This window comes from Ylistrum balloti, unplaced genomic scaffold (genome assembly GCF_031769215.1).
Source record: "Ylistrum balloti isolate Yb309-2 unplaced genomic scaffold, AGI_CSIRO_Ybal_v1 Utg371296, whole genome shotgun sequence".
NCBI classification, from domain to species: Eukaryota; Metazoa; Mollusca; class Bivalvia; order Pectinida; family Pectinidae; genus Ylistrum; species Ylistrum balloti.
In genome coordinates this window covers 261,584-289,395 of record NW_026782695.1, presented here as the reverse complement: position 1 = coordinate 289,395, position 27,812 = coordinate 261,584, and the positions used below count along the sequence as shown (strand labels likewise).

Genomic DNA, 27,812 nt, shown 5'->3' with positions numbered 1-27,812 from the left:
CACACACAAAAAAAAAATCTTTCAAAACCTGAATAAGAAATCATGCTTATACTGGCAATGTGTAGCAGCCCACATCATAATGAAAACAAACAAAAAAATAATGAAAGGTATTGGGTAGACATTTTAAATATTGATCCCTGACTTCATGTCCTATAAACCAGGGGGTGAGATCTTGGATGTGGTATCACATCAACAGATAATTATTGTATCACATCCACAGATAATTATTAAGCATTTTTCTTTGTTCTGTTGAGACTTGTAAGATTTTGAGGTTATGTTTGCTTCATCACTTCACTCTCTGCATGCACTCCTGTCGTAAGGCTTTTATTTTTGCTCTTGGAAATGGTCCAATTTCTGTAAAACATTTCTGCAAAGGGGAGAGAAACACTCATTAATATCAAGAAAACAAATGAGAGAACTTTTATAATCAAAATTCAAATTTTATCAATACCATACCATTAATGGCATGCTAACCTCTCTTTACATACTTATCAATCACTGAACTTCCATTTCTTGTGCATTTTTTGCAGATAGATAAATTATTATGCAGTTGAAGTGACATATTGAGAGATAAAGAAAGTTTCCAGTTTACGATAACCAGGTCTATTTACCAAGGCAATTGACACGGTAACACAATCAACAATGAAATATAAAGTAAACACACATAGTACATGTTTTGGCAATAATCTTATTTTGGTTTCCTTAGGAAAAATAATACATATAAACATGAATACGCTTATTGCACTTTCTGTATGTCATTGATATACCGTACAATAATTGCAAATATGCTTATTCATGAGGACACTTCTTTGTGCAATATTGATATTGTGCTAAATTTTTATTGTGACAAAATACGTTGGTTTACCGTAAAACTTGTGTTGATTTTTTTGTAATGCAATTGAATTTTAAAGGGAGATTGCAGGTTTGATAAAACAAACCTTGGGGGTGAGTTAAGGCTAAATGTTTGAGAATAAGTTGGGGGAGCTCCCCAGTATCCATCACATGTGTTTTACCTGTAAAAATACATGGCAATCAACAATCTTTGGGTTATTAACTATTTCTTTGAAGAAGTCCATTGTCTCTGTGAATGTTTTACAGGCAAGAAACTGGTCCTTGTTCTGTATGATCAACATTGTGGCCACTCTTAAAAGAATCTTGTCTCCTTCATAGAACAAACAGTCCCAGATCCTAAGAGTGGTCTACAACAGAAACAACACTTTTCTTACACTTTACATAAAATTATCTAACGGTAGTTTCAACTTATAATGATAAAGTTTACACCGGAATATGTACCTTGTACAAACCATACATAAAAATACCAGTACTTTTCTGAAGTTCTGGCCTCTGCTATAGATACTGCTGATTGTTTTTCAAAGTAGAAATGACATTTTCAGATTAAAATGAAATAAATATTTTCATCATTAGCCAGTATGTCAACCCTTTAGCAACAGACAAGACAGTCGTCAGGGAAGTGAGGAGGCTTTTGTATGGCAAGTTAATAAACACAGACCAAACTCTCTACAGAACAATTACGATAGTCCATGAAGTCAACTAGATGCTTATAATTATCAGACAAAAGATGAACTATATGTTTCAGAAGAGAAAATGTTGCAGCGGTTATTATACAAAGTATTTCAGTCAATACTGAACTGTAAACTAAAGTTATTTTTTCCTATTGTTTCTGAGGACTGAATGCAATTATGAGATGGAGATACCTTGAAAGAAATATTATTAGAAAAAAAAATTGATATTTTATCACACAAGTTATTCATAAAATCACAAAAATTTGAACAAAACAAAACAAAACTGTTTTATGATCACCATTAGAGGTAAGGGTATTTAAACTGAATAAATTTTTAAAACATTATTTTTTGGTTTTGTTTCTTTAAACATTTGTTTTAGATTTTATCTATGAAATTAGCAGAAAAATCAATACTTTAAATGAGAATTAAACTGAACATTACAGAACTTTAAACTTGGGAATAGAGTTCTAATACTGTGGAAATTACTAACTTGCACATACATTACCAAAACCCAAAATACATCTGTATGAATTCACCAGAATAATATACGCATAAAAATTTAACAGAATTATTCATTTAGAAATAAATCGTCCTAACCTCAACTGGCATGACATCGGCAAAGAGGCATAGAAACCATTTAGTGGCAACCAGGCACCACTGTATGTCCATACTTTTGAGGTGAGCATGGATCTCCGGGGCCTTCCATCTGTAACAACAAACAAATTACTTATCACTTTATCCAGATGATTTAGTTGCAAGCAGGGCCACATTAACTATTGTGTTTGATCACAACCCCACTGATTGTTCATATTTATACACTACCTCAGCTATCCCCAAAAGTCTTCATCCTGAAAACTATAACCCGACATTTTTTCCCCCCCCCCCCCCCCCCCCCCCCCCCCCCCCCCCCCCTCTTCTCTTTACACTTCAGTAATTTTCTGTAACATTTTCTCTACTTCTTCATATAGATAAATACCACTTCAGATAAGACATAGAATTGAAGTTTCAAACAAATTAATTGTGGCTGAAACTAGTCTGACAATTCCAGTGAAGACCTTTACCCAACTGAGTCAACCAGTTTGAGAGTGGCTTTTAAGTAATCAGATCCCACAAGGACCAGTTTATTTTTTCTGAATATTGCCTGATCTGCAGTAGTCAAGATGTTCCTTCAATTTGACAAAAAGTTCATGAATTTGTTGTTTATGTAATAATTTAACGGATGATTGTAAACAGACTGACCTATATCACATTGTACCACTCTTGCCCTTGATACACAGAGGATACTACAGTGTGTTTAATATAAACTTTATTTCATTCATTGATTTATACATCACAACAAAATCAGAACAATTCAATCTGAATTGGATTCTCCTAAAGTAAGTCATCAGACAGGAAAGATACATACTTAATTATCTCTCCTAAAGTAAGTCATCAGACAGGAAAGATACATACTTAATTATCTCTCCTAAAGTAAGTCATCAGAGAGGAAAGATACATACTTAATTATCTCTCCTAAAACACCAAGGTAAGTCATCAGAGAGGAAAGATACATACTTAATTATCTCTCCTAAAGTAAGTCATCAGAGAGGAAAGATACATACTTAATTATCTCTCCTAAAACACCAGGGTAAGTCATCAGACAGGAAAGATACATACTTAATTATCTCTCCTAAAGTAAGTCATCAGAGAGGAAAGATACATACTTAATTATCTCTCCTAAAGTAAGTCAAAGTAAGTCATCAGACAGGAAAATTATCTCTCCTAAAGATATCAGAGAGGAAAGATACTTAATTATCTCTCCTAAAACACCAGGGTAAGTCATCAGACAGGAAAGATACATACTTAATTATCTCTCCTAAAGTAAGTCATCAGACAGGAAAGATACATACTTAATTATCTCTCCTAAAGTAAGTCATCAGAGAGGAAAGATACATACTAATTATCTCTCCTAAAGATACATACTTAATTATCTCTCCTAAAACACCAAGTCATCAGAGAGGAAAGATACATACTTAATTATCTCTCCTAAAAAGTCACCAGGAAAGATACATACTCATCAGAGAGGAAAGATACATACTTAATTATCTCTCCTAAAGTAAGTCATCAGAGAGGAAAGATACATACTTAATTATCTCTCCTAAAGTAAGTCATCAGAGAGGAAAGATACATACTTAATTATCTCTCCTAAAGTAAGTCATCAGACAGGAAAGATACATACTTAATTATCTCTCCTAAAGTAAGTCATCAGACAGGAAAGATAAGATAAAATAAGTCATAGAGAGGAAAGATACTTAATTATCTCTCCTAAAACACCAGTAAGTCATCAGAGAGGAAAGATACATACTTAATTATCTCTCCTAAAGTAAGTCATCAGAGAGGAAAGATACATACTTAATTATCTCTCCTAAAGTAAGTCATCAGAGAGGAAAGATACATACTTAATTATCTCTCCTAAAAAGTCATCAGAGAGGAAGTCATCAGAAGTCAGAGAGGAAGATACATACTTAATTATCTCTCCTAAAGTAAGTCATCAGAGAGGAAAGATACATACTTAATTATCTCTCCTAAAGTAAGTCATCAGAGAGGAAAGATACATACTTAATTATCTCTCCTAAAACACCAGTAAGTCATCAGAGAGGAAAGATACATAGAGAGGAAAGAATTACTTAATTATCTCTCCTAAAGTAAGTCATCAGAGAGGAAAGATACATACTTAATTATCTCTCCTAAAACTCCAGGGTAAGTCATCAGACAGGAAAGATACATACTTAATTATCTCTCCTAAAACACCAGTCATCAGAGAGGAAAGATACATACTTAATTATCTCTCCTAAAACACCAGGGTAAGTCATCAGACAGGAAAGATACATACTTAATTATCTCTCCTAAAACACCAGGCTAAGTCATCAGAGAGGAAAGATACATACTTAATTATCTCTCCTAAAACACCAGGCTAAGTCATCAGAGAGGAAAGATACATACTTAATTATCTCTCCTAAAACACCAGGCTAAGTCATCAGAGAGGAAAGATACATACTTAATTATCTCTCCTAAAGTAAGTCATCAGAGAGGAAAGATACATACTTAATTATCTCTCCTAAAACATCAGAGAGGAAAGATACATACTTAATTTTCTCTCCTAAAGTAAGTCATCTGAGAGGAAAGATACATACTTAATTATCTCTCCTAAAACACCAGGCTAAGTCATCAGAGAGGAAAGATACATACTTAATTATCTCTCCTAAAACACCAGGCTAAGTCATCAGAGAGGAAAGATACATACTTAATTATCTCTCCTAAAACACCAGGCTAAGTCATCAGAGAGGAAAGATACATACTTAATTATCTCTCCTAAAACACCAGGCTAAGTCATCAGAGAGGAAAGATACATACTTAATTATCTCTCCTAAAACACCAGGCTAAGTCATCAGAGAGGAAAGATACATACTTAATTATCTCTCCTAAAACACCAGGCTAAGTCATCAGAGAGGAAAGATACATACTTAATTATCTCTCCTAAAACACCAGGGTAAGTCATCAGACAGGAAAGATACATACTTAATTATCTCTCCTAAAACACCAGGCTAAGTCATCAGAGAGGAAAGATACATACTTAATTATCTCTCCTAAAACACCAGGCTAAGTCATCAGAGAGGAAAGATACATACTTAATTATCTCTCCTAAAACACCAGGCTAAGTCATCAGAGAGGAAAGATACATACTTAATTATCTCTCCTAAAGTAAGTCATCAGAGAGGAAAGATACATACTTAATTATCTCTCCTAAAACACCAGGGTAAGTCATCAGAGAGGAAAGATACATACTTAATTATCTCTCCTAAAGTAAGTCATCAGAGAGGAAAGATACATACTTAATTATCTCTCCTAAAACACCAGGGTAAGTCATCAGAGGGAAAGTCATCAGAGAGAGAAAGATACATACTTCATTATCTCTCCTAAAATAAGTCATCAGAGAGGAAAGATACATACTTAATTATCTCTCCTAAAACACCAGGCTAAGTCATCAGAGAGGAAAGATACATACTTAATTATCTCTCCTAAAGTAAGTCATCAGAGAGGAAAGATACATACTTAATTATCTCTCCTAAAGTAAGTCATCAGAGAGGAAAGATACATACTTAATTATCTCTCCTAAAACACCAGTCATCAGAGAGGAATGATACATACTTAATTATCTCTCCTAAAACACCAGAGTAAGTCATCAGAGAGGAAAGATACATACTTAATTATCTCTCCTTAAACACCAGGCTAAGTCATCAGAGAGGAAAGATACATACTTAATTATCTCTCCTAAAACACCAGAGTAAGTCATCAGAGAGGAAAGATACATACTTAATTATCTCTCCTAAAACACCAGGGTAAGTCATCAGACAGGAAAGATACATACTTAATTATCTCTCCTAAAACACCAGGCTAAGTCATCAGAGAGGAAAGATACATACTTAATTATCTCTCCTAAAACACCAGGCTAAGTCATCAGAGAGGAAAGATACATACTTAATTATCTCTCCTAAAACACCAGGCTAAGTCATCAGAGAGGAAAGATACATACTTAATTATCTCTCCTAAAACACCAGGCTAAGTCATCAGAGAGGAAAGATACATACTTAATTATCTCTCCTAAAACACCAGGGTAAGTCATCAGAGAGGAAAGATACATACTTAATTATCTCTCCTAAAACACCAGGCTAAGTCATCAGAGAGGAAAGATACATACTTAATTATCTCTCCTAAAGTAAGTCATCAGAGAGGAAAGATACATACTTAATTATCTCTCCTAAAACACCACTCATCAGAGAGGAAAGATACATACTTAATTATCTCTCCTAAAACACCAGGCTAAGTCATCAGAGAGGAAAGATACATACTTAATTATCTCTCCTAAAACACCAGAAGTCATCAGAGAGGAAAGATACATACTTAATTATCTCTCCTAAAACACCAGGCTAAGTCATCAGAGAGGAAAGATACATACTTAATTATCTCTCCTAAAGTAAGTCATCAGAGAGGAAAGATACATACTTAATTATCTCTCCTAAAACACCAGGCTAAGTCATCAGAGAGGAAAGATACATACTTAATTATCTCTCCTAAAACACCAGGCTAAGTCATCAGAGAGGAAAGATACATACTTAATTATCTCTCCTAAAACACCAGGCTAAGTCATCAGAGAGGAAAGATACATACTTAATTATCTCTCCTAAAACACCAAGTCATCAGAGAGGAAAGATACATACTTAATTATCTCTCCTAAAACACCAGGCTAAGTCATCAGAGAGGAAAGATACATACTTAATTATCTCTCCTAAAACACCAGGCTAAGTCATCAGAGAGGAAAGACACATACTTAATTATCTCTCCTAAAACACCAGAGTAAGTCATCAGAGAGGAAAGATACATACTTAATTATCTCTCCTAAAGTAAGTCATCAGAGAGGAAAGATACATACTTAATTATCTCTCCTAAAACACCAGGCTAAGTCATCAGAGAGGAAAGATACATACTTAATTATCTCTCCTAAATTAAGTCATCAGAGAGGAAAGATACATACTTAATTATCTCTCCTAAAACACCAGGCTAAGTCATCAGAGAGGAAAGATACATACTTAATTATCTCTCCTAAAACACCAAGGTAAGTCATCAGAGAGGAAAGATACATACTTAATTATCTCTCCTAAAGTAAGTCATCAGAGAGGAAAGATACATACTTAATTATCTCTCCTAAAACACCAGGGTAAGTCATCAGACAGGAAAGATACATACTTAATTATCTCTCCTAAAACACCAGGCTAAGTCATCAGAGAGGAAAGATACATACTTAATTATCTCTCCTAAAGGCTAAGTCATCAGAGAGGAAAGATACATACTTAATTATCTCTCCTAAAACACCAGAGAGGAAGTCATCAGAGAGAGAGGAAGATACATACTTAATTATCTCTCCTAAAACACCAGGCTAAGTCATCAGAGAGGAAAGATACATACTTAATTATCTCTCCTAAAACACCAAGGTAAGTCATCAGAGAGGAAAGATACATACTTAATTAATCTCTCCTAAAACACCAGGCTAAGTCATCAGAGAGGAAAGATACATACTTAATTATCTCTCCTAAAACACCAGGCTAAGTCATCAGAGAGGAAAGATACATACTTAATTATCTCTTCTAAAACACCAGGGTAAGTCATCAGAGAGGAAAGATACATACTTAATTATCTCTCCTAAAACACCAGGCTAAGTCATCAGAGAGGAAAGATACATACTTAATTATCTCTCCTAAAAGTTCTTGTTCTGCCTGAGTGGCTTTCATGTCTGGAGCATAAAAATCTGAAAATGAAGAAAAATGAAGAGAAATAATTAAAATTTGTTTGTAACTAAGATGAACTTAAGTTTAATGTTGATGCATTTTAAGGCCAAATTAACACAAGTTCTCTCAGGAAGAATTTTAAATGTGCAAACTGAGGGGGAGGAGGGTGGGGAGTGGGGGAAAGACCATATAATTCACTATTTTAGTTCGTTTTAGTCAGGGAATATTTCTGTAAAAAATTTCACTGAAATCAGTTCAGGACTTTTTGAGTAGAAGTTAAAATTTAAAGTTTACAATGTACGATGCTTGACAACAAGCGATTGCAATAGGTAACCATGAAAATCTGTCTCAGGTGACCTGATATAGTTATGTGAAATAGAACTTATCTGTAACATACCTGGAAGGATGTCATTCATTAGAGTGTCCAGTAACCAAAACACTTTCTCCTCATTTTTAACGATCAAAAGGAGTAAACCAGCAACAAAGTTAATACCCTACAAAATGATAATTTCTGGAGTGAAATACTTAAAATATCAAACCTCAATTACTACTGTTAACACTAAGATCATAACAAGTGCCCTCCTGGAAAAAATCATGGGAAGAGGACAAACACAATTAAAGAAACTGTATCAATAATTCAGAATTTCTATTTTCATCACTAGACTTTATCCCCAAATTGCCACTTCCAGTGTATACTGGAATTACAAATTTCAAAGGGCAAAGATAAACTGCTTTATGTAAAAAGTGATGGAGCAAAGAAAAATGAACTTTCATAAGTAAAGGTGGGTGAGTTCAAAAACTTAACTGATAGAATGTTGTGACAACAAGTAACCCCCATATTCTGCCCATGATCTGTACAAAGTTATCATTTAATGTGACAAATATTGGTATAAAAAACAACAACAAAATTTAATCACGATATGACTCCCTGGTAAAATCAACATTAAAAACTGACTCACCTGGCAGTAGCCCTGATCACTGTTCTTATGAGATAGAGCTATCAGGACATTAAACAGAGGTCCCCTCAGATTGCCGTTGGCACTGAAGTAGATATTGTCAGGAAATGTGCGGTGGAGGTCTGAAAAGTTGTAAAACTACTGGATTTGTATATTAGGATTAACTTTTGTTCCCAGTTCCAAGGTTTTTCTGTATACACCATGTGTAAATGTTCCTTATGGTCAATACAGCCAGTAGTGGAATCCACAGTGGATTCAACACATGACTCCTAGTTAGCTTCAGAAAAATTCCAAACAGCATGAACCTAGATGCTAACCATATCTATGTACAATAAAATCCTGCTGTACAACTTTCCATTTCTACATGTTCTTCTCCTACCTACCATAAGCTTCAACAAAATCTTTCAGCTTCCTCTTATTTTCACTTGAAGTGGTCTACAGCACCAAATGTAGAAGAAAAGAGTGTCATTGACAATAAAAAAACTTTATTGGAATTATAACAAAGGGCAATAACTCTGTACTGAGGAGTCAAGGGCCCTGACTTTGTTACACTACACCTTGCTTTTGTATGACAGATGTATATAATACAGTTTAAATGCAGGCAAAGTAATTCTCCTGAGACAAAATTTTAACAAAGGTCAATAAATCTAAAATTAAGAGGTTGCAGGTCCTTACACTGGTACACTGCATGTTGTCTTTGTATGATCAATGTACAAACCAAGTTTTCACTGGCAAGCAAAGTTATGCTCTGGACAAAGTATTTTTCACACAGGGCAGTAACGATGTATTGAGGGTCAAGGGCCCGATACATCAAAAGCCTGAGTTGTATCCTTCTACTGACCATGTCATCAAACATGTAACCCGAGTAAAGTGACTGCAGATTTCAGAACAAACAGAAGGCAAAATATTGACATTCTCAAATATCATTTGTTACAATCAATGTTGTACATTTCCAGCACATCCAAGACAACAAACACTAATTTCAGCAGCAAACACAGGTTGAGCTACATGTAGTCATTTTTTTTCTGCATCTGCCTGCAGCTATATACCCAAAATACCACACACCAAATCAGTTTATCATGAGTATGAATGGAATTTTATCTTTGGGTGATTCCAGAATTAAATGTGTAAGGGCATCTGGTGGCAGATGAATTGGGTTTTTTTGTGGGTGGTTGGGACAACACTAAAACGTGTTTTATATGTGAATGATACCATTACAAACTGAATTATATGGGGGACTGGTTAAACGATAACCCCAGAAAATTAAATTGAAGGGGTAAACATGATACAGAAAATCAGATATTGTGGGTCAAACTATTCAATTGTTGTAATTTTTACAGAAATTGAAATTAAATCATCAAACTATGTTTCCAAATACATGTATATTCCTGATCCAAAAGTTCAAGGGAGATAACTTGTGCTGGTTTTGAAATTCTTGTGTGATGCCTGATCTAACAAAACTTTGAAAAAAGCATGCCTGAGACCCAATTTCAGCACTCTGGGCCTTTTGATTATTGAGAAGTTGTTTATAAAATTTGGATACATTTTCCCCCAATGACCTTGAAAATGGGTCAAGGTCATTCATTTTAACACAGTTGGTAGCCCTTCACCCAATCATGCTACAGGGTAAATAACAGCACTCTGGGCCTTTTGGTTATTGAGATGAGGTTGTTTAAAGATTTAAACTAATTTGACCCCTGTGATCTTGCATGTGGGTCTAGGCAATTAATTTTATCAAACTTGGTAGTCCTTCATCCTATAATGCTATAAAGTGCAATATCAGCACCCTTGGCCTTTTGCTTATTGAGAAGAAATCATTTGAATGGAAAGTTTACACACGGCAGACAGCGGACAACGCACCACACCAGATGAAACATGATGGCTACAGGCCATCCTGAGCTGGTTAAAAGATAAGTGCCTCCTGACCCCCACACACATTTAATTCTGGAACAATCCATAAACCACTGACCAATTGTAATGGCTTCCACTGTAGAATCATCATGTTGACTTTTCAAGATTGTCTGGTACAGACGAGGGTTGGAATTCATGTTGTCTAGGGCGCCGCTGACACACATCCATACCTACAAACAGTCAATTATTGTTGTGTTGACTGATGACACTGAAAATCTGCAGTATGTTAACATTATTTCAAAGGAAACACAGGCAAAAACATGTGTTATATACTTTTGGTTTGATGTCTCCTGTCCATTTATTATGATATTTCAGACATTGATTACATGAGATCATCATATTTTCTAGTGACATTACAATGAATGCTGTCCAGGTTAAATGTTTATTGATTTTATTTCAAGGTTCAACACCAATCATGGTAGACTTGATAAGAATTTTCAATTGCCATCTTTCTTTCTTGAAGTTGATAATATTTTTATTTTCTTTAAGTTGACAATGTCTTATTTCTTCTGTACAATGGAATTTGATAAACAATGTAGCTGTATTGAATAAAACTCTAAGGGATGAGCTGATTTTTACACAAGAATGAAAATATGTTGTATCTGGACAATTTACAAATAATGAAGATTGACACAATATGCCAATAACAGTTATGCAACAGTCGGATCACCATAAATAACCATCAGCACCTGTAATGCTTCAAACTGAATGACTTCTAGTAAATCAATAACTATATCTATATTTTACTTATACTGTTCTTCATCATACCAATGATACATATATGTAGAACACGTTTTTCCATCTCCATGGATAAGTACTGTCTTCATGAAAATATTCTCAACCCCATGGGTCATGGATTCACCACATATAAGCCATCAAGACAAAAATTAATGCCAAATTTTGGTACAATAATTGAGGTAATGATAATAAGAAAAAAACAAAAAAAAAAAAAAAAAACAAACAAAACAAAACAGATTTGATTTGATTGTGATTCGATGCATTGTAAATAGTATCTATAAAATGATTCAAAAAATCATATCTTAGAAACAATGAATTGAAGAACAACTTGTTAAAACTCTCTATTGAACAACTATTTATCTACCAAATAGAAGTTTTCAGAAAATGACCAGACACTGTAACCAGACATCTACATATATATCTGATGTTTTGACAGGAGATGACAAAAGCAATATTTACAATGCATTTCATAGGACAAAATCAGGAAAACTATATGAAAGGCTTGTCAAGTAAATCAACAAATGTTTAATTACCATTGGACGGTGTTCGCTAGGTATCCCCTTCCTGCAGTATCGTTTTACTGTAAAGAAAGTTGGTAATGATATTTAATGGCAATGCTTGTGTGGTAAACAGTTGATTATTTACAAGTAAGATTGGAAGGAAATGCCTCCAGAAATGGGATGTGTATTCAGATTTATAACAAGCATTTATATGTAAATGTCTTAAAATGTGGACTAACTTGTACTGATCAATTATACATCTTAACACCTGAATCACGTGTTTGGTTAGTTCATCTGATAAGACAGCTCTCATGTTATATGCATGAACAAAAACCAAGTTCAATATAATGGTATACATGAAAAGGAAGACTCTGAAAGAAAAAATTAAAAATAGATGGCTGCCTAACGAACCAAGTACCCTATTTATAACTGGTTTATACCCGATATGTACCTATAAGGTGTTGAAGTGACTTTAGAACACAGTCAATTACCGGTTATGTACTTGTACTTTGATGGTAAAATCATGGCAGTTGTTAATGTACCTGGTACTGATTGAGCTATTGAAATTAAACTTATAGTGGAGAGCAGGATGCTTCAGTGAATTTAGGTCTATAAAATTGATAGAGTGTATTTAACATTAAGTAGTAAATGTACCCGGCACTGAATGATCTAGTGAAATTAAATTTATAGTAGAGAGCAGGATGCTTCAGAGAATTGAGGTCTATAAAATCTATATATCCGATAGTGTATTTAACAATTAGTAGTAAAGTTACTTAAACTGAATTTTATTCGAAATTTGGCCATAAAAATCTATAAAACTCTCCACACAAACAAATGTATGACAAGAGGTTAAACGGGCCTGTATCACTCATCTGATTGATTTAACTATTCAGCCATTTAATTAAGGACTTTTAATAACTTACATTTCCGCAATTGGGTTGATCCCTCCCCACCTAGGGGGCCAGAACTTAGTCCCCATCACCAAGAATAATCCAGACCAAATTTGGGAGGATATCTAATCATTCGTAAAGCAGGATTTAAAAGAGTTCATTAAATTTCCCCTATTAGGCCCTGCTCCTCCAGCCCCAGGAAGCCGAGATCCACTGTTTGTACAAAACTGATGGGCCTCACCCCTCATGTCCCTCATGCCCTAAGGGGCCTGGTGAGCAAAAAAAATGTTCCCCCTTCCCCTAAGGATGCTTCTGACCAAATTTGGTCAAAATCCCCTAAGTCATTAATGACTTGTTGCATTTTATAGAAAAAGCGGACAGACAACAGACGACAAACACTGGAACCTGTGATATCCCTATAACAGGTTAACATGGATACCTAGTGTAAGACTGTCATATGCAGCATCTCTGCCTGTATATCTGGGATGTACATAATAATGTACATAAGAATGAAAATATGGATTTGGAGTCTCTAACTATAGTGTGATGTTACATTTCCTGTATTCAGAGACTCTACACACTGTATATTGTTACCTTTTCTGTACTTAGGGACTCTAGACACTGTAACTGTTACCTGTTCTGTATTTAAAGATTCTAGACACTGTAACTGTTACCTGTTCTGTATTTAAAGATTCTAGACACTGTAACTGTTACCTTTTCTGTATTTAGAGATTCTAGACACTGTAACTGTTACCTGTTCTGTATTTAGAGATTCTAGACACTGTAACTGTTACCTGTTCTGGATTTTGAGACTTTAGACACTGTAACTGTTACCTGTCCTGTATTTAGAGATTCTAAACACTGTAACTGCTACCTGTTCTGTATTTAGAGACTCTAGACACTGTAACTGTTACCTGTCCTGTATTTAGAGATTCTAGACACTGTAACTGTTACCTGTCCTGTATTTAGAGATTTTAGACACTGTAACTGTTACCTGTCCTGTATTTACAGATTCTAGACACTGTAACTGTTACCTGTTCTGTATTTAGAGATTCTAGACACTGTAACTGTTACCTGTTCTGGATTTTAAGACTTTAGACACTGTAACTGTTACCTGTCCTGTATTTTGAGACTCAAGACACTGTAACTGTTACCTTTCCTGTATTTAGAGACTCTAGGCACTGTATATTGTTATCTGTTCTGTATTTAGAGACTTTAGACACTGTAACTGTTACCTGTCCTGTATTTAGAGACTTTAGACACTGTAACTGCTACCTGTTCTGTATTTAGAGACTTTAGACACAGTAACTGTTACCTGTCCTGTATTTAGTGATTCTAGGCACTGTAACTGTTACCTGTTCTGTATTTAGAGATTCTAGACACTGTAACTGTTACCTGTCCTGTAACTGTTACCTGTCCTGTATTTTGAGACTTCAAGACACTGTAACTGTTACCTGTCCTGTATTTAGAGGTTACTCAAATGACATGTAACTGTTACCTTTCCTGTATTTAGAGACTCTAGGCACTGTATATTGTTACCTGTTCTGTATTTAGAGACTTTAGACACTGTATATTGTTATCTGTTCTGTATTTAGAGACTTTAGACACTGTAACTGTTACCTGTCCTGTATTTAGAGACTTTAGACACTGTAACTGCTACCTGTTCTGTATTTAGAGATTCTAGACACTGTAACTGCTACCTGTTCTGTATTTAGATACTTTAGCTACTGTAACTGCTACCTGTTCTGTATTTAGAGATTCTAGACACTGTAACTGCTACCTGTTCTGTATTTAGAGACTTTAGACACTGTAACTGCTACCTGTTCTGTATTTAGAGATTCTAGACACTGTAACTGCTACCTGTTCTGTATTTAGAGACTTTAGACACAGTAACTGTTACCTGTCCTGTATTTAGAGATTCTAGACACTGTAACTGTTACCTGTCCTGTATTTTGAGACTCAAGACACTGTAACTGTTACCTGTCCTGTATTTTGAGACTCAAGACACTGTAACTGTTACCTTTCCTGTATTTAGAGACTCTAGGCACTGTATATTGTTACCTGTTCTGTATTAAGAGACTTTAGATGCTGTATATTGTTATCTGTTCTGTATTTAGAGACTTTAGACACTGTAACTGTTACCTGTCCTGTATTTAGAGACTTTAGACACTGTATATTGTTATCTGTTCTGTATTTAGAGATTCTAGACACTGTAACTGCTACCTGTTCTGTATTTAGAGACTTTAGACACTGTAACTGCTACCTGTTCTGTATTTAGAGATTCTAGACACTGTAACTGCTACCTGTTCTGTATTTAGAGACTTTAGACACAGTAACTGTTACCTGTCCTGTATTTAGAGATTCTAGGGACTGTAACTGTTACCTGTTCTGGATTTGAAGGCTCTAGATAAAGTGTAATGTTACCTTTCCTGGATTTAGAGACTCTAGATTTCTTGTTTATCACCCCTGTCCATTGAGCAGATCTGTGGGCAAGTACAGCCAGGTACCTGGACATAAACTCATCGTAAGATGTATGGTCAAAGTCTCCATCCCGCTCAAACCCATAGCCGTCAACCTTACTGTAATAAATATCAACATATCACTTTTTAAACATTTATCATCAATTACATTGTAACCACCCTCGTCAGAAACCCATAAAACTTTGCTCTGTCCTTTGAATGAACAGAACAGAGTCCATTGGGTTTACAATGATGTGACAGACTGGAATTAAATTTTTTGAACATTCTGTTTATCACATAAATGGTTTTTTTCCCAGGGAACATATTTACAATACCAATGTGAAAATTTAATAGATAAGATAATGAGACATATGCTTTAGCTGTCCTTTGCAGAAAGGGCACAAAATTTTAATTTGTTGAAATACAATTTGATCTTCTTGAAAGAAGTAAAAGTTCTGTGGGTATTACAGCCTAACATTTGGGTAATCTGTACTGGCTTCTTAGGACACTGTCACTTTGGCAGAGCTAGATCTTTATTCTCATTTTCTTGAATTTTCACAGAGATAACAAAAAATAAGAAAAATCATCTATTAGTACAAAATGTAATGCTCTTGATCAGAACAACTAACAAGGAAAATGATAGACAGCTGTGAAAAAACCCAACAACATGCCAATAGGTCAATTGATCCTCACTCTGCCCAGGTGATTGAAAAATGTGTTAATGTTCATTAATTAAAACCTTTTAAAAACACACTGAACAAGATAAGAATCATATACAGTAATCATCAATTAAAGAACCTCTCGGTAAAGGAGTTTATGCTAAAATCTGACACTGATAACCTCTAGTTAAGTCTTTATGCTAAAATCTGACACTGATAACCTCTCGTTAAGTCTTTATGCTAGCTTCCAACACTGATAACCTCTAGTTAAGTCTTTATGCTAACTTCTGACACTGATAACCTCTAGTTAAGTCTTTATGCTAACTTCCAACACTGATAACCTCTAGTTAAAGCTTTATGCTAACTTTTGACACTGATAACCTCTAGTTAAGTCTTTATGCAAGCATCCAACACTGATAACCTCTAGTTAAGTCTTTATGCTAACTTCTGACACTGATAACCTCTAGTTAAGTCTTTATGCTAACTTCTGACACTGATAACCTCTAGTTAAGGCTTTATGCTAGCTTCTGACACTGATAACCTCTAGTTAAGGCTTTATGCTAGCTTCTGACATTGATAACATATATTTAAGGCTTTATGCTAGCTTCTGACATACAGAATCTCTGTTTAAAGCCATTTATGCTATGTGGAAATATATGAAGAACATGATTGTAAAGCCTACACATAGATATGCTGTATAAGACCTTAATACAGACCCATTGTATTATATACTACATAATGTGACATGTAAGGCTAACTTTCATATCCTTCCATAGTACTTTGATGAAATACATGTACATGTATACCCAGATGACAGCTGTGACAGTAACACAAGAATGCATCATCGACAATTTTCACACCAATACAAATCAACAGATGCATTCTACAAGAATATTTTGAGGGGATACAGCATACCATAAATACCCAGTAATATTTCATAATAGGTACAGTAGCACACAAACAAGAAAGTCCATCAACAGATGTATATAGTTAATGAAAACAAAAACCTGTTGTATGTTTCAACAGGCAACAGAGGATGATGACCTTTCTCCAACAGAAACACATAAGAGATCTATACCTATATGACATTAATAATTACAGGCAGATGCAATCATATTTTCATCATTCCTGATTTTCACACCTGTTGTTGCATGACTCATTTCACCACATGTTCCCACAGAGAAATGTGTTTCATATATATTTTAAAACCTACTTAGGCTGTGTCAAATTATTCCTGTTATCTGGACAAGAAATTGAACTTTTAGCAATAACATCTGTATGTATACATACAGTAATTTTAAGTTAAGTAACTTTATTCTTGTCCAGGGACACAACAGCACAAGATGGTCCATGAGAAAAACAAACCTCCAATGTAGGGATCACAGTTATCAGATCTTCACTGCAGGCTGCAAATGAACACTCCATTAAATAAAAGCAGCCAATGTTGGCCCCAGGAATACCAATCCTGCTTAAAACAAGGCATACACAACTTGCTAGGAACCATATTGGACTTGTCAATTAAGCTTAAGTAATTAAACTGTTGAAATACAAAACCTGACGGATAAAGATTTTAACACACTGCCAAGTTTATGAACAGGTGCACAAAAAATATTACTGACCAAGAAAACTATATAAAGCAAAGCCTTAATTTAGTGTGTGTTTTCAATGCAAAACATTGAAACAAAATTATTTTTTTGATATGTACATGTATAGCTTATGATTTTCTTTAGCCTGGTGTAAGATTGTCTCGTGGCTGGTGTAGCATTGTGAGGTGTCTCAGTTGTAGGATTGTCTCGTGTCTCAGGTGTAGGATTGTCTCATGCCTCAGGTGTAGGATTGTCTCGTGTCTCAGGTGTAGGATTGTCTCGTGTCTTAGGTGTAGGATTGTCTCGTGTCTCAGTTGTAGGATTGTCTTGTGTCTCAGGTGTAGAAGACTGTCTCATGCTTCAGGTGTAGGATTGTATGGTGCCTCAGGTGTAGGATTGTATTGTGCCTCAGGTGTAGGATTGTCTCGTGTCTCAGGTGTAGGAGATTGTCTCATGCCTCAGTTGTAGGATTGTATCGTGCCTCAGGTGTAGGATTGTGTCGTGCCTCAGGTGTAGGATTGTGTCATGTCTCAGGTGTAGGAGATTGTCTCATGCCTCAGGTGTAGGATTGTGTCGTGCCTCAGGTGTAGGATTGTATCGTGCCTCAGGTGTAGGATTGTCTCATGTCTCAGGTGTAGGAGATTGTCTCATGTCTCAGTTGTAGGATTGTATCATGCCTCAGGTGTAGGATTGTCTCATGCCTCAGGTGAAGGATTGTGTCATGTCTCAGATGTAGGATTGTCGCATGTCTCAGGTGTAGGATTGTCTCATGACTCTGGAGTAGGATTGTCTCATATCTCAGGTGTACAATTGTCTCATATCTCAGGTGTAGGATTGTCTCATGTCTCAGGTGTAGGATTGTATAGTGTCTCAGGTGTAGGATTGTCTCATGTCTCTGGTGTACAACTGTCTCATATCTCAGGTGTAGGATTGTGTCGTGCCTCAGGTGTAGGATTGTGTCATGTCTCAGGTGTAGGATTGTCTCCTGTCTCAGGTGTAGGATTGTATCATGCCTCAGTTGAAGGATTGTCTCATGTCTCAGGTGTAGGATTGTCTCGTGTCTCAGGTGTAGGATTGTCTCATGCCTCAGGTGTAGGATTGTCTCGTGTCTCAGGTGTAGGATTGTCTCGTGTCTTAGGTGTAGGATTGTCTCGTGTCTCAGTTGTAGGATTGTCTCGTGTCTCAGGTGTAGGTGATTGTCTCATGCCTCAGGTGTAGCATTGTATGGTGCCTCAGGTGTAGGATTGTATCGTGCCTCAGGTGTAGGATTGTCTCGTGTCTCAGGTGTAGGAGATTGTCTCATGCCTCAGTTGTAGGATTGTATCATGCCTCAGGTGTAGGATTGTCTCGTGTCTCAGGTGTAGGATTGTCTCGTGTCTTAGGTGTAGGATTGTCTCGTGTCTCAGTTGTAGGATTGTCTGGTGTCTCAGGTGTAGGTGATTGTCTCATGCCTCAGGTGTAGGATTGTATGGTGCCTCAGGTGTAGGATTGTATCGTGCCTCAGGTGTAGGATTGTCTCGTGTCTCAGGTGTAGGAGATTGTCTCATGCCTCAGTTGTAGGATTGTATCAATGATGATGCCTCAGGTGTAGGATTGTGTCATGCCTCAGGTGTAGGATTGTGTCATGTCTCAGGTGTAGGATTGTCTCCTGTCTCAGTTGTAGGATTGTCTCATGTCTCAGGTGTAGGATTGTATCGTGTCTCAGGTGTAGGATTGTATCATGCCTCAGTTGTAAGATTGTCTCATGTCTCGGGTGTAGGATTGTATCGTGTCTCTGGTGAAGGATTGTCTCATGTCTCAGGCGTAGGATTGTCTCCTGTCTTAGGTGTAGGATTGTCTCCTGTCTCTGGTGTACAACTGTCTCATATCTCAGGTGTAAGATTGTATCATGTCTCAGGTGTAGGATTGTATCATGTCTCAGGTGTAGGATTGTCTCATGTCTCAGGTGTAGGATTGTCTCATGTCTCTGGTGTAGGATTGTCTCATGTCTCAGGTGAAGGATTGTTTCATGTCCCAGGTGAAGGATTGTGTCATATCTCTGGTGTAGGATTGTCTCATGTCTCTGGTGTACAACTGTCTCATATCTCAGGTGTAGGATTGTGTCGTGCCTCAGGTGTACAATTGTCTCATGTCTCAGGTGTAGGATTGTCTCATGTCTCAGGTGTAGGATTGTCTCATGACTCTGGAGTAGGATTGTCTCGTGCCTCAGGTGTAGGATTGTCTCGTGCCTCAGGTGTAGAATTGTCTTATGTCTCAGGTATGTCTTCAGATATATATTCAAAAGTGTCTAATACATTTCGTGTGATAGTAAATATCTCTACATGTTTCAATAGATGAAAATTTAAAGCTACTTGGTTTATGAAACTTCACACAAATCACTCAGGGTCAAAGTCATAAGATCACACTTGTTGGCCTCTGCCAGTTTGAGCTGGAAGTTCAAACAGAAATATCCCACTCAGAAATCAGGACACTTTTAAAGTATCTTCAATTTTTAAAAAATTTGAACCAAAAGAAAATGTCTTAAAACATTTCATATGTGTATATATATCTAAATAATGATTTTTAACACAGTACAGACTATTTTCTCTATTAGGTTAATTTCAGTAACCTAACTAAACTTTGAAGAGATGAAATCTGTTAAGATATACCATGTCACAAGCAGCTGGTAAATTGTCTGTCACGTACATGAACTGTAGACAGCAGATCAACACCATATACATGTCTTGTATGTAAGACTACCAACCAACAAGATATTGTGTTCAATATTATAAGTCTGGAAAAAATTGTCTAAGCTTTATAAAAATTAGTCAACAGGATCTGAAGAAATTTCATCCTGGGGGGTGGGGGGTGGGGGGGTGGGGTCTCATAATCCTGAGAATTCTTCCTACCACAGAAACTGTGGGAGAAGAGATCAATGTATGTCAGCTAATACTATATAATCTATTGTTTCAGTTATAATTCAAACTGATTTGGGTTGTTTTTTCCAAAACATTTGTTAAATTGTTTTGTATACTAACAATGCATATTTTACACATTTCTCAAAAGTTTCACATAGAAACAAATAGCTAGTGCCTAAAATTCTTGACATCACAAATTGAAAGACATCAAACAGGAATGGATAAGAAAACAAGAAATTTGCCTCTAAAATTCTGCAACTAATATAAAGCCCATTTTTTCATATACTGCTATTTACAGTTTTTGAAACTTTTATGATGTTGATGTAAATTTCACATGAGGTTTTTTTCTTCGCGACAATAGGAGTAAACATACCTTCCATCAACTATTTGTTATAGTAAGTTGTATAACTATAAACTTACTTGTCCAAATCAATGATTGTTTTTCCATGTGGGCACAAATGACAGCAACAGTAGACTAAGTCAGTAAAATCTGTTTTTTTAGCACCTGATTTTGTTATCTGTGCAGTACATGTTATCTGAGAACCATAAGGCAAATCAGAATTACAAAATAGGTAATATTAATTGCTAGCCGATCCAACTGGACCGCCATTTTTGTTTACAGGCAACATTTTTTTGCGTGCATGCGTTATCATACATAATGAAAAAATTTACGTATACAGACTGATGATCAACAGATAAGGACCATAATTATAAATCAACCTCATTTACGTGCATATTTCAGTGAGAATCAACTGTCCTCGTTCATAAGGTGATACATTTGATATATGTATGCAATGCCAAAAAAATTAGTAAGAAAAATGTTTTACTCTGATACGACTTAAATAATTGAGTCAAATTTTTTTTTTCATATTTGATGTAGATAACATGTTACCCTGATATGTATTTTATACTATTTTATTATCTAAATTCTACTATTCATTAAAATATATTTACCAACTACAGCAGTAAAACTTTAGGGCTATTGTATAGAAATTGTTGTAATCATGTCATAACTACGAAGGAAGTGTAGGAACTGTGCCAATGCGGTAAAAAGACATAGGATAACATAAACAGTTAGTATAAGCATTGAAGTGCTTTCATTTGATATTCATGGACTGAAGGGTTTATATTGCTTCATGGAATTTACCTTTCTCAGTTGGCATTTTAAGCCCATGAATGCCAACTGAAAGAAGTTCAAATCCTACATATGTTCACATTGTAGCTCTATTCTACAGACTGCTTCATCACACTGGATTAACTTTCATCAGTTTACTGCTCCTTAGTCTTTTACAATTTTCCCACAGAAACAATGGAAATATTAGATTTGAGCTGCCTATCTAAAAGCTTGCACTATCTCATGATCTTTTTTATTATCAAAAGACAAGACAAAGTGTTTAATAATGCAATAACAAGGTACTGGGTTTAAATGTATATAACAAAAATCCTTAGCTATTCCTCGCAACTTGTAAATACTTTATAACTGACTAAAGATCAGGCTTATTTCCATCAAAAAATGAAAGCAAGAGGCCCATACAGCCTGCATCCTTCACCTGGCGAAATTGGTTCATCTTCAGCAAAGAATGCTTAAAAATGATAAATTTGGTATAAACCAATCATCAATACAGGAGGAGTAGAATTTTAAAGAATTTGCTCTATTTCCTCTATTGGGCTCCGCCCTCCTATTCAATGATGCCGAGAACCATCGTTTATACAAAACTGATTTCTCTTTAACACACAATGCTTCCGACCAAATTTGGGCAAAATCCATTCATTCCTACAAGAGGAGTTAGATTTTCAAGAATTTGCTCGATTTCCCCTATTGAGCTCCACCCCTTCTATTCCAGGAGGCCAAGACCCACTGTTTATAAGCAGTTGATTCCCCTTCTCACAATAATGCTTGGACCAAATTTGGGCAAAATCAAATGATTCCTGCATAAGAAGGATATAAACAATTAGCTCTATTTCCCCTATTTGGCCCTGTCCCAACTGGCCCAGAAGTTCAAGACAAACCATTTCTCCTTATTCTAAGAATGATTCAGACCTAATTTTGGGGAAATCCAAACATTCCTACTGGAGGAATGTGATTTTAATGAATTTGCTCTGTTTCCCCTATTGTGCCCTGCCCTTCCTACCACATGAGGCCAAAACCCACAATTTTAACAACATTAATTCCCCTTCACTTAAGAATGCTTCAGACAAAATTTGGGGAAAATCGAATGATTCCTATAGGAAGAGTAGAATTTTCCTTTTTCCCATTTTGGGCCTCGCCCCTCATGACCTTTGAAGTAGGGACTCATCATTTATACCAAAATTGTTCCTCTTCCACCAAGGAAGCTTATTAGCAAATTTGGTCCAAGACCTGTAAGTCATTTATGGCTAGAAGTGATTTCTAGGAAAAGAGTTAATGGACGGATGGATAGACAGACGGATGACAGACGCCATAGTATGCCATAAGATCAATGATATAGGAGCTGCGCAAGGTTATCATTGTACCATTAGCATTGTTAATACATAGATCATATAAACTAAACACGGCAGTGTATTGTCTGTAAAATTCAGTTGATATATTGTCAAATAAAGGTGACAGGAAATTGACATCCCAGCTGAGTTACCTAAGAATCAGATGAATACAAGTCTGATAATATACCATGACTACCTAATGTCAGGTATGAAATATTCATATGAATTCAAATGCTGATCCTATAACCACAGAACATGGTGTTGTATTTATCATAGGATTGCACTGATAGAGAATGATGCTTTAGAATGTCATTGTACAGCCACAAGTATACCAGCTAGGGTATTTTAGACAGGATTTGAGCTAAATGAGGGCCCATTCCAACTTTGATATATTTCCCGATCCAAGTATCAAAATTTCCCTAAAATTGCACTGTACAATTGTCAGGAAGTCTGGATGGTAATGCCCACTGTATACTTATTTTACAGTAAGCTTGTGTGTGTGTGAGTATTTTTTTCTCTCCTGAATTTAAAATTTTGTTCCACTTTTTTTAAAACCAAATTCAAAGCCAAGACCAACATTCCAAAAGTAGTGAGAACAAAATTTTTTTTTTTGTATAATCAATAAGAGCACAAACTGAGCTTTTCCAAAGAAAAAACAATATTGGATAGTTTGAATTATCATCAATACATAAGAAAAGTTGTAGGAGGTCATGGAACATTCACTAAGTACAATGATATGGTTATAAACATTAAATATATACGGGAACGAGCTGTCACACTGACATATCGAAGTCATAAGAGGTACTCCTGATGTTTGGAGAGTCACTACAGTAATATCACTTCATATATTTAATCTTTCTGACCTTCGCCAATGACCGTGACCTTGCAGCAAAAGACATCTGTAGTAAAATAATGCATAAAAATGATTTTTATTTACCACAAACAGGGTATCATCTTCCTGTATCAAACTTAAATATATCATTCCATTATACCTTCAGAGTAGCAAAACTGATCCAACATTATCTGACAAAGCAGCAGCTGAATTTGAAGTAAGACACATCAATTTCCTATAACTACACTAAGTTCAACCCTTTTCCAGAGTGACACGTCAATTTCCTATAAACTACAGTAAGTTCAACCCTCTTCCAGAGTCTGATAGAGGGTCTGGCATGAGCAAATTCTACTTAATGTCTTTGTGGCTTTTAAAATGTAGGAATATGAGTTTTGAGATAAGAACTTTTGACAGTATTTCCATTTTCCGGTATGGAAGCCCTTCACCTTCCAATTTTTTTCAAAATCTGCCGTTTTCACATATATATGATTTGCCTTCTCTTGACAGAACAACCGTGACTAAGCATGGATACAGTTTTTCGATGTGTGTTATAAAGCAAATGATACTGGTGTGGGAGATGTGTAGTTGTCATAATCTTCAATCCCTTTCCTTACAGTAATCAATGCATGCCCGACCCTTCATCACAATCAGAATTCTTTTCAACAAGTAATTTTCTAATAACAAAGCTAATTTTAACACTGCAAGATCATTGTAAAGACAGTGGTAGGCAATCATCATGATTACTTACATAATAGATACAATTTCATCAGAATAACTATATTGACAAACTGATCTATACATGTACAGCTGCCAAATACCAGCCTGAAGATTATACTTACATTATACATACAATGCACACTGTGATACTTATAATCAATAGCAGGTCACAGTGGCCAGATACATATACAAACTCATTGAATATGTTTTCTCACATTTTACGATACAAATACATGTGCTGCAGCTTTTCTTAGAATGCCAACTTTATGTCTCAGAGTATTCTAATCATTCTGACAATTTTTATCTTATGTCAATATGTATATAACGATATAAATCTTCTTTTGTAATTATTTTCATTGGTTTTACATACAGAAATGATTCAATGTAGGTGAGGTGTTGCCAGGATGATTTAAGCACTAGTTTGAACCTCAAAATTCACATTTTTTTTCTCTCTCATTTTTTTTAAAGGTAACAGCAGGTCCTTGGGTAATAAGGAAAATTAAAGTAAATCTGACTATACCATAATCGTTGGGTTGAAAGGACCTTAAATGGAATACATTTCAACGATGAACGAGACTGTGTCTAGTAATATTCTAAGATATTATTATGTGTCACATATTAAGTCAGATGTCACATTTACAAATCAATAAATATCATGGGATGGTCAAATTTGTTCATAACTGTCATATCTCAGTCAATCATGCCAAACATGTATTTTTCACTTAAAAATACAGTAAATACTTTGGAACATTTTCTTCAGATTGGTATTGTCAATAGGGTGGAAGTTTTTACAACACAACCAGTAGTGGATTAGAGTGTGATGTTTTGATGGTTACACTGCCACCATTATCAGATAAATGACCAGTGTGAAAGCAGAGTACTAGTACTGATGTATACCATGCCTTAAAATATATTTGAGAAAATGGCTAAGATGGTTTTGACTTGGTGATCATCCATAGATCTGTTACATGTACAACAACCAGTACATTTAATCTAAATAAAAAACTTTATTTATTTTACAACAATTGCAAAACAAGTTTTTCAAACTTATATTAATCACGCTTCTTCGTCAGGATGGAAGTGTGTGAGGGATCTTACTGTGGGAGGAAACCAGAGTACCTGGGGAAAGCCCACATGGTTGGGCAGGTAATCCCGTAGCTTCTCACATACATCACAGGAATCAAACCCCGGACAGCTAGGTGAAAGATAAGTGCCCCATCCAACCACCCTGCACTCATAATCATCAATATTGATGTCACCAGTACTAATATTAATAGTTGAACTCCTCCTACCTAGAAATATAAATTATTTTACAATAGCAAAACAAGATTACAGCTTTTAATCATTCTTTTTGGCCAAGAGAGGTCTGACTGGGAGAAACCCAGAGTATCTGGGGTAAAGCCACGTGGTGATAGAGTTCACCTCAGTTTGGAAAACTGAACCACAGATGTCTAGGTGAAAGGCGGAAGGAAAAATACAACCATGCCATCCAAAATGTGAATAAAATCTTAACCAATCACCGACGAAGAGCAGCTGCTGATGTTGTACAGGTCATTCACATATTCTAAACAAGTACCGACTCTTGCCAATGCCCTGGGAAATATTTGTTAACTTTTTCCAGAAATTTTTTTGAAACAAAATATTTGCTGTGTTGAAAATCTGTGCAGAATCATTTTGAACTCACCAACAAATTGTGTCTATTTGCAATGCTTGGTGAAAAATGGTACACATCACTTTTCACAGTAATTAAGTAGGCTACATGACATAATGTACAATGTATGTGGGAACTTCCTACAGTAATGGTTCAGATCTGACCAGGAACATGTAAAGTGTGTGACGTTACATGATGGCGAGCTATGAAAAACTGCTGCACATGCAAACTTTAATACAAGGTCTGGATACGTATTGGCCAGTACAACAAATTGTCATAACTATTTTTCATGTTGTCAATGAAGGACAAAGTTTCTTGTACAAGTTTGATATTTTTTAACAGAAATGCAATGTTTATGTAGTGAAGAACAGACAAGAAAGTGCCTGACCTGTTCCAACACCGTAGCATTCCTGGTAGTTTTTTTTCCATATATGATTCTTGTTATTATTTCTCGTACTGAACGTTCGATTCCTGGTCTGACTCATTGTAAAATTATGTAATATTATTTGAAGTATATCATTTTGTTTACTTTTGACGTCGGCGTTGTATATTTATCAAATTGATGTCGCCAGTGCTTATTAAACTTACCCTTATAGGTGTGTAGTGTATCGAGAAAGAAACGTTTGTATGTCTCAATATACTTAAAAACGCTTCATCTCGAGATCGGAAACTGAGGGGAGGTATGTTTTTTACAGATTCACAAGTGCACAGGGTACAGAATGCATGTAACATAATACAGTTGTTTTCATGACTATGATACTTCATCTTACTTACAATTATCTTTAGAAATAAGAAAAACAGTTTCAACGCCTGAATCGTGACAATAAACAGAAGTCAGAAGAGAAGTATTTCAACTGTTCCTAGTTCGAGACCACAATCTCGGGGTTACAAGATTACAGACTCTTGTCAGTTGATAATCTTCAATACTAAGAAAGTTGAAAATGCAACTCACCTCTGGGAAACGTTGTCATTGGAAGATTTGCCTGCCATGACCTGAGATAGTCTGTTTTTCTAACATCACCCGAAACACCGGCCTTGTCTACTTTCGTCATCTGCTGCAGCTGATCGATAAGTAACGAGCGCCACCTATATTATCAAACAATATGGGAAATAACTCTGCACAAGTTTAATTATTTTTGCAAACTTAGTCGGTCAGGAGTCTCACATCCATATTATGCCTTCTTCATGCTTGATTTTAATTTCCGGAAATATCAAGAGAGTATTTAAATATTGTTTTACAAAATTATACACCATCATGTCTCAATGGATCCGATAACCATTTCACACATCGCACAGACCCAAGGACCAGACAATTTCTGTCACCTCCCACACACAATGATACAGTAAAACTCATTACCGGTGACAGCAGTACAAATCACTACCCTAGAGGTCTTCAAGTCACACACTCACAACATAACCATAGAAGACCTCAAACAAGCTCCCTAGAAACAAATGTGTTTGCCTTTTTTTTTTATCTGAAAATAATTTTTTAAAATCCTATCTCTATAAATAACCATCACGTATTTACACAGTCACCACAAATTGATTTATCATTTTGATGGCATTTCTGTGTAATTGAAGAAAAAGAAGATGCCAAGCCATTTGTTAAATTTGTATGTATATGAGCTACACTGATTTTATTTTTTTTCTAGCGAATTTAATAATGATTTTCAATAATGGATGGCGTAGTTTCTGATGAAGAGTAGACAA

General features: G+C 35.6%; 1 protein-coding gene across 1 annotated transcript; it reads right to left on the bottom strand.

Moving 5' to 3' along the window:
• Window positions 1–286: 286 nt before the first annotated feature.
• On the bottom strand, window positions 287–27,154 carry LOC132561889 (growth hormone-regulated TBC protein 1-A-like). Its single transcript, XM_060226596.1, has 12 exons — window positions 27,055–27,154; window positions 25,550–25,743; window positions 20,863–20,978; window positions 15,266–15,420; window positions 11,985–12,031; window positions 10,772–10,883; window positions 8,806–8,924; window positions 8,244–8,340; window positions 7,803–7,866; window positions 2,121–2,229; window positions 1,014–1,199; window positions 287–367 (listed from the first exon to the last, which is right to left on the bottom strand). Exons 1-12 carry the CDS (start codon window positions 27,152–27,154, stop codon window positions 287–289), a joined length of 1,380 nt encoding a protein of 459 aa, XP_060082579.1.
• Window positions 27,155–27,812: the final 658 nt, after the last annotated feature.

Coding starts and splice junctions, on each gene's coding strand:
- LOC132561889 (XM_060226596.1), bottom strand. CDS start 27,154: ATGACGAAAGTAGACAAGGCCGGTGTTTCGGGTGATGTTAGAAAAACA. Junction 15,421..20,862: donor ACAATCATTGATTTGGACAA/GTAAGTTTATAG, acceptor TATTTATTACAG/TAAGGTTGACGGCTATGGGT. Junction 10,884..11,984: donor CTAGCGAACACCGTCCAATG/GTAATTAAACAT, acceptor GACTGTTTGTAG/GTATGGATGTGTGTCAGCGG.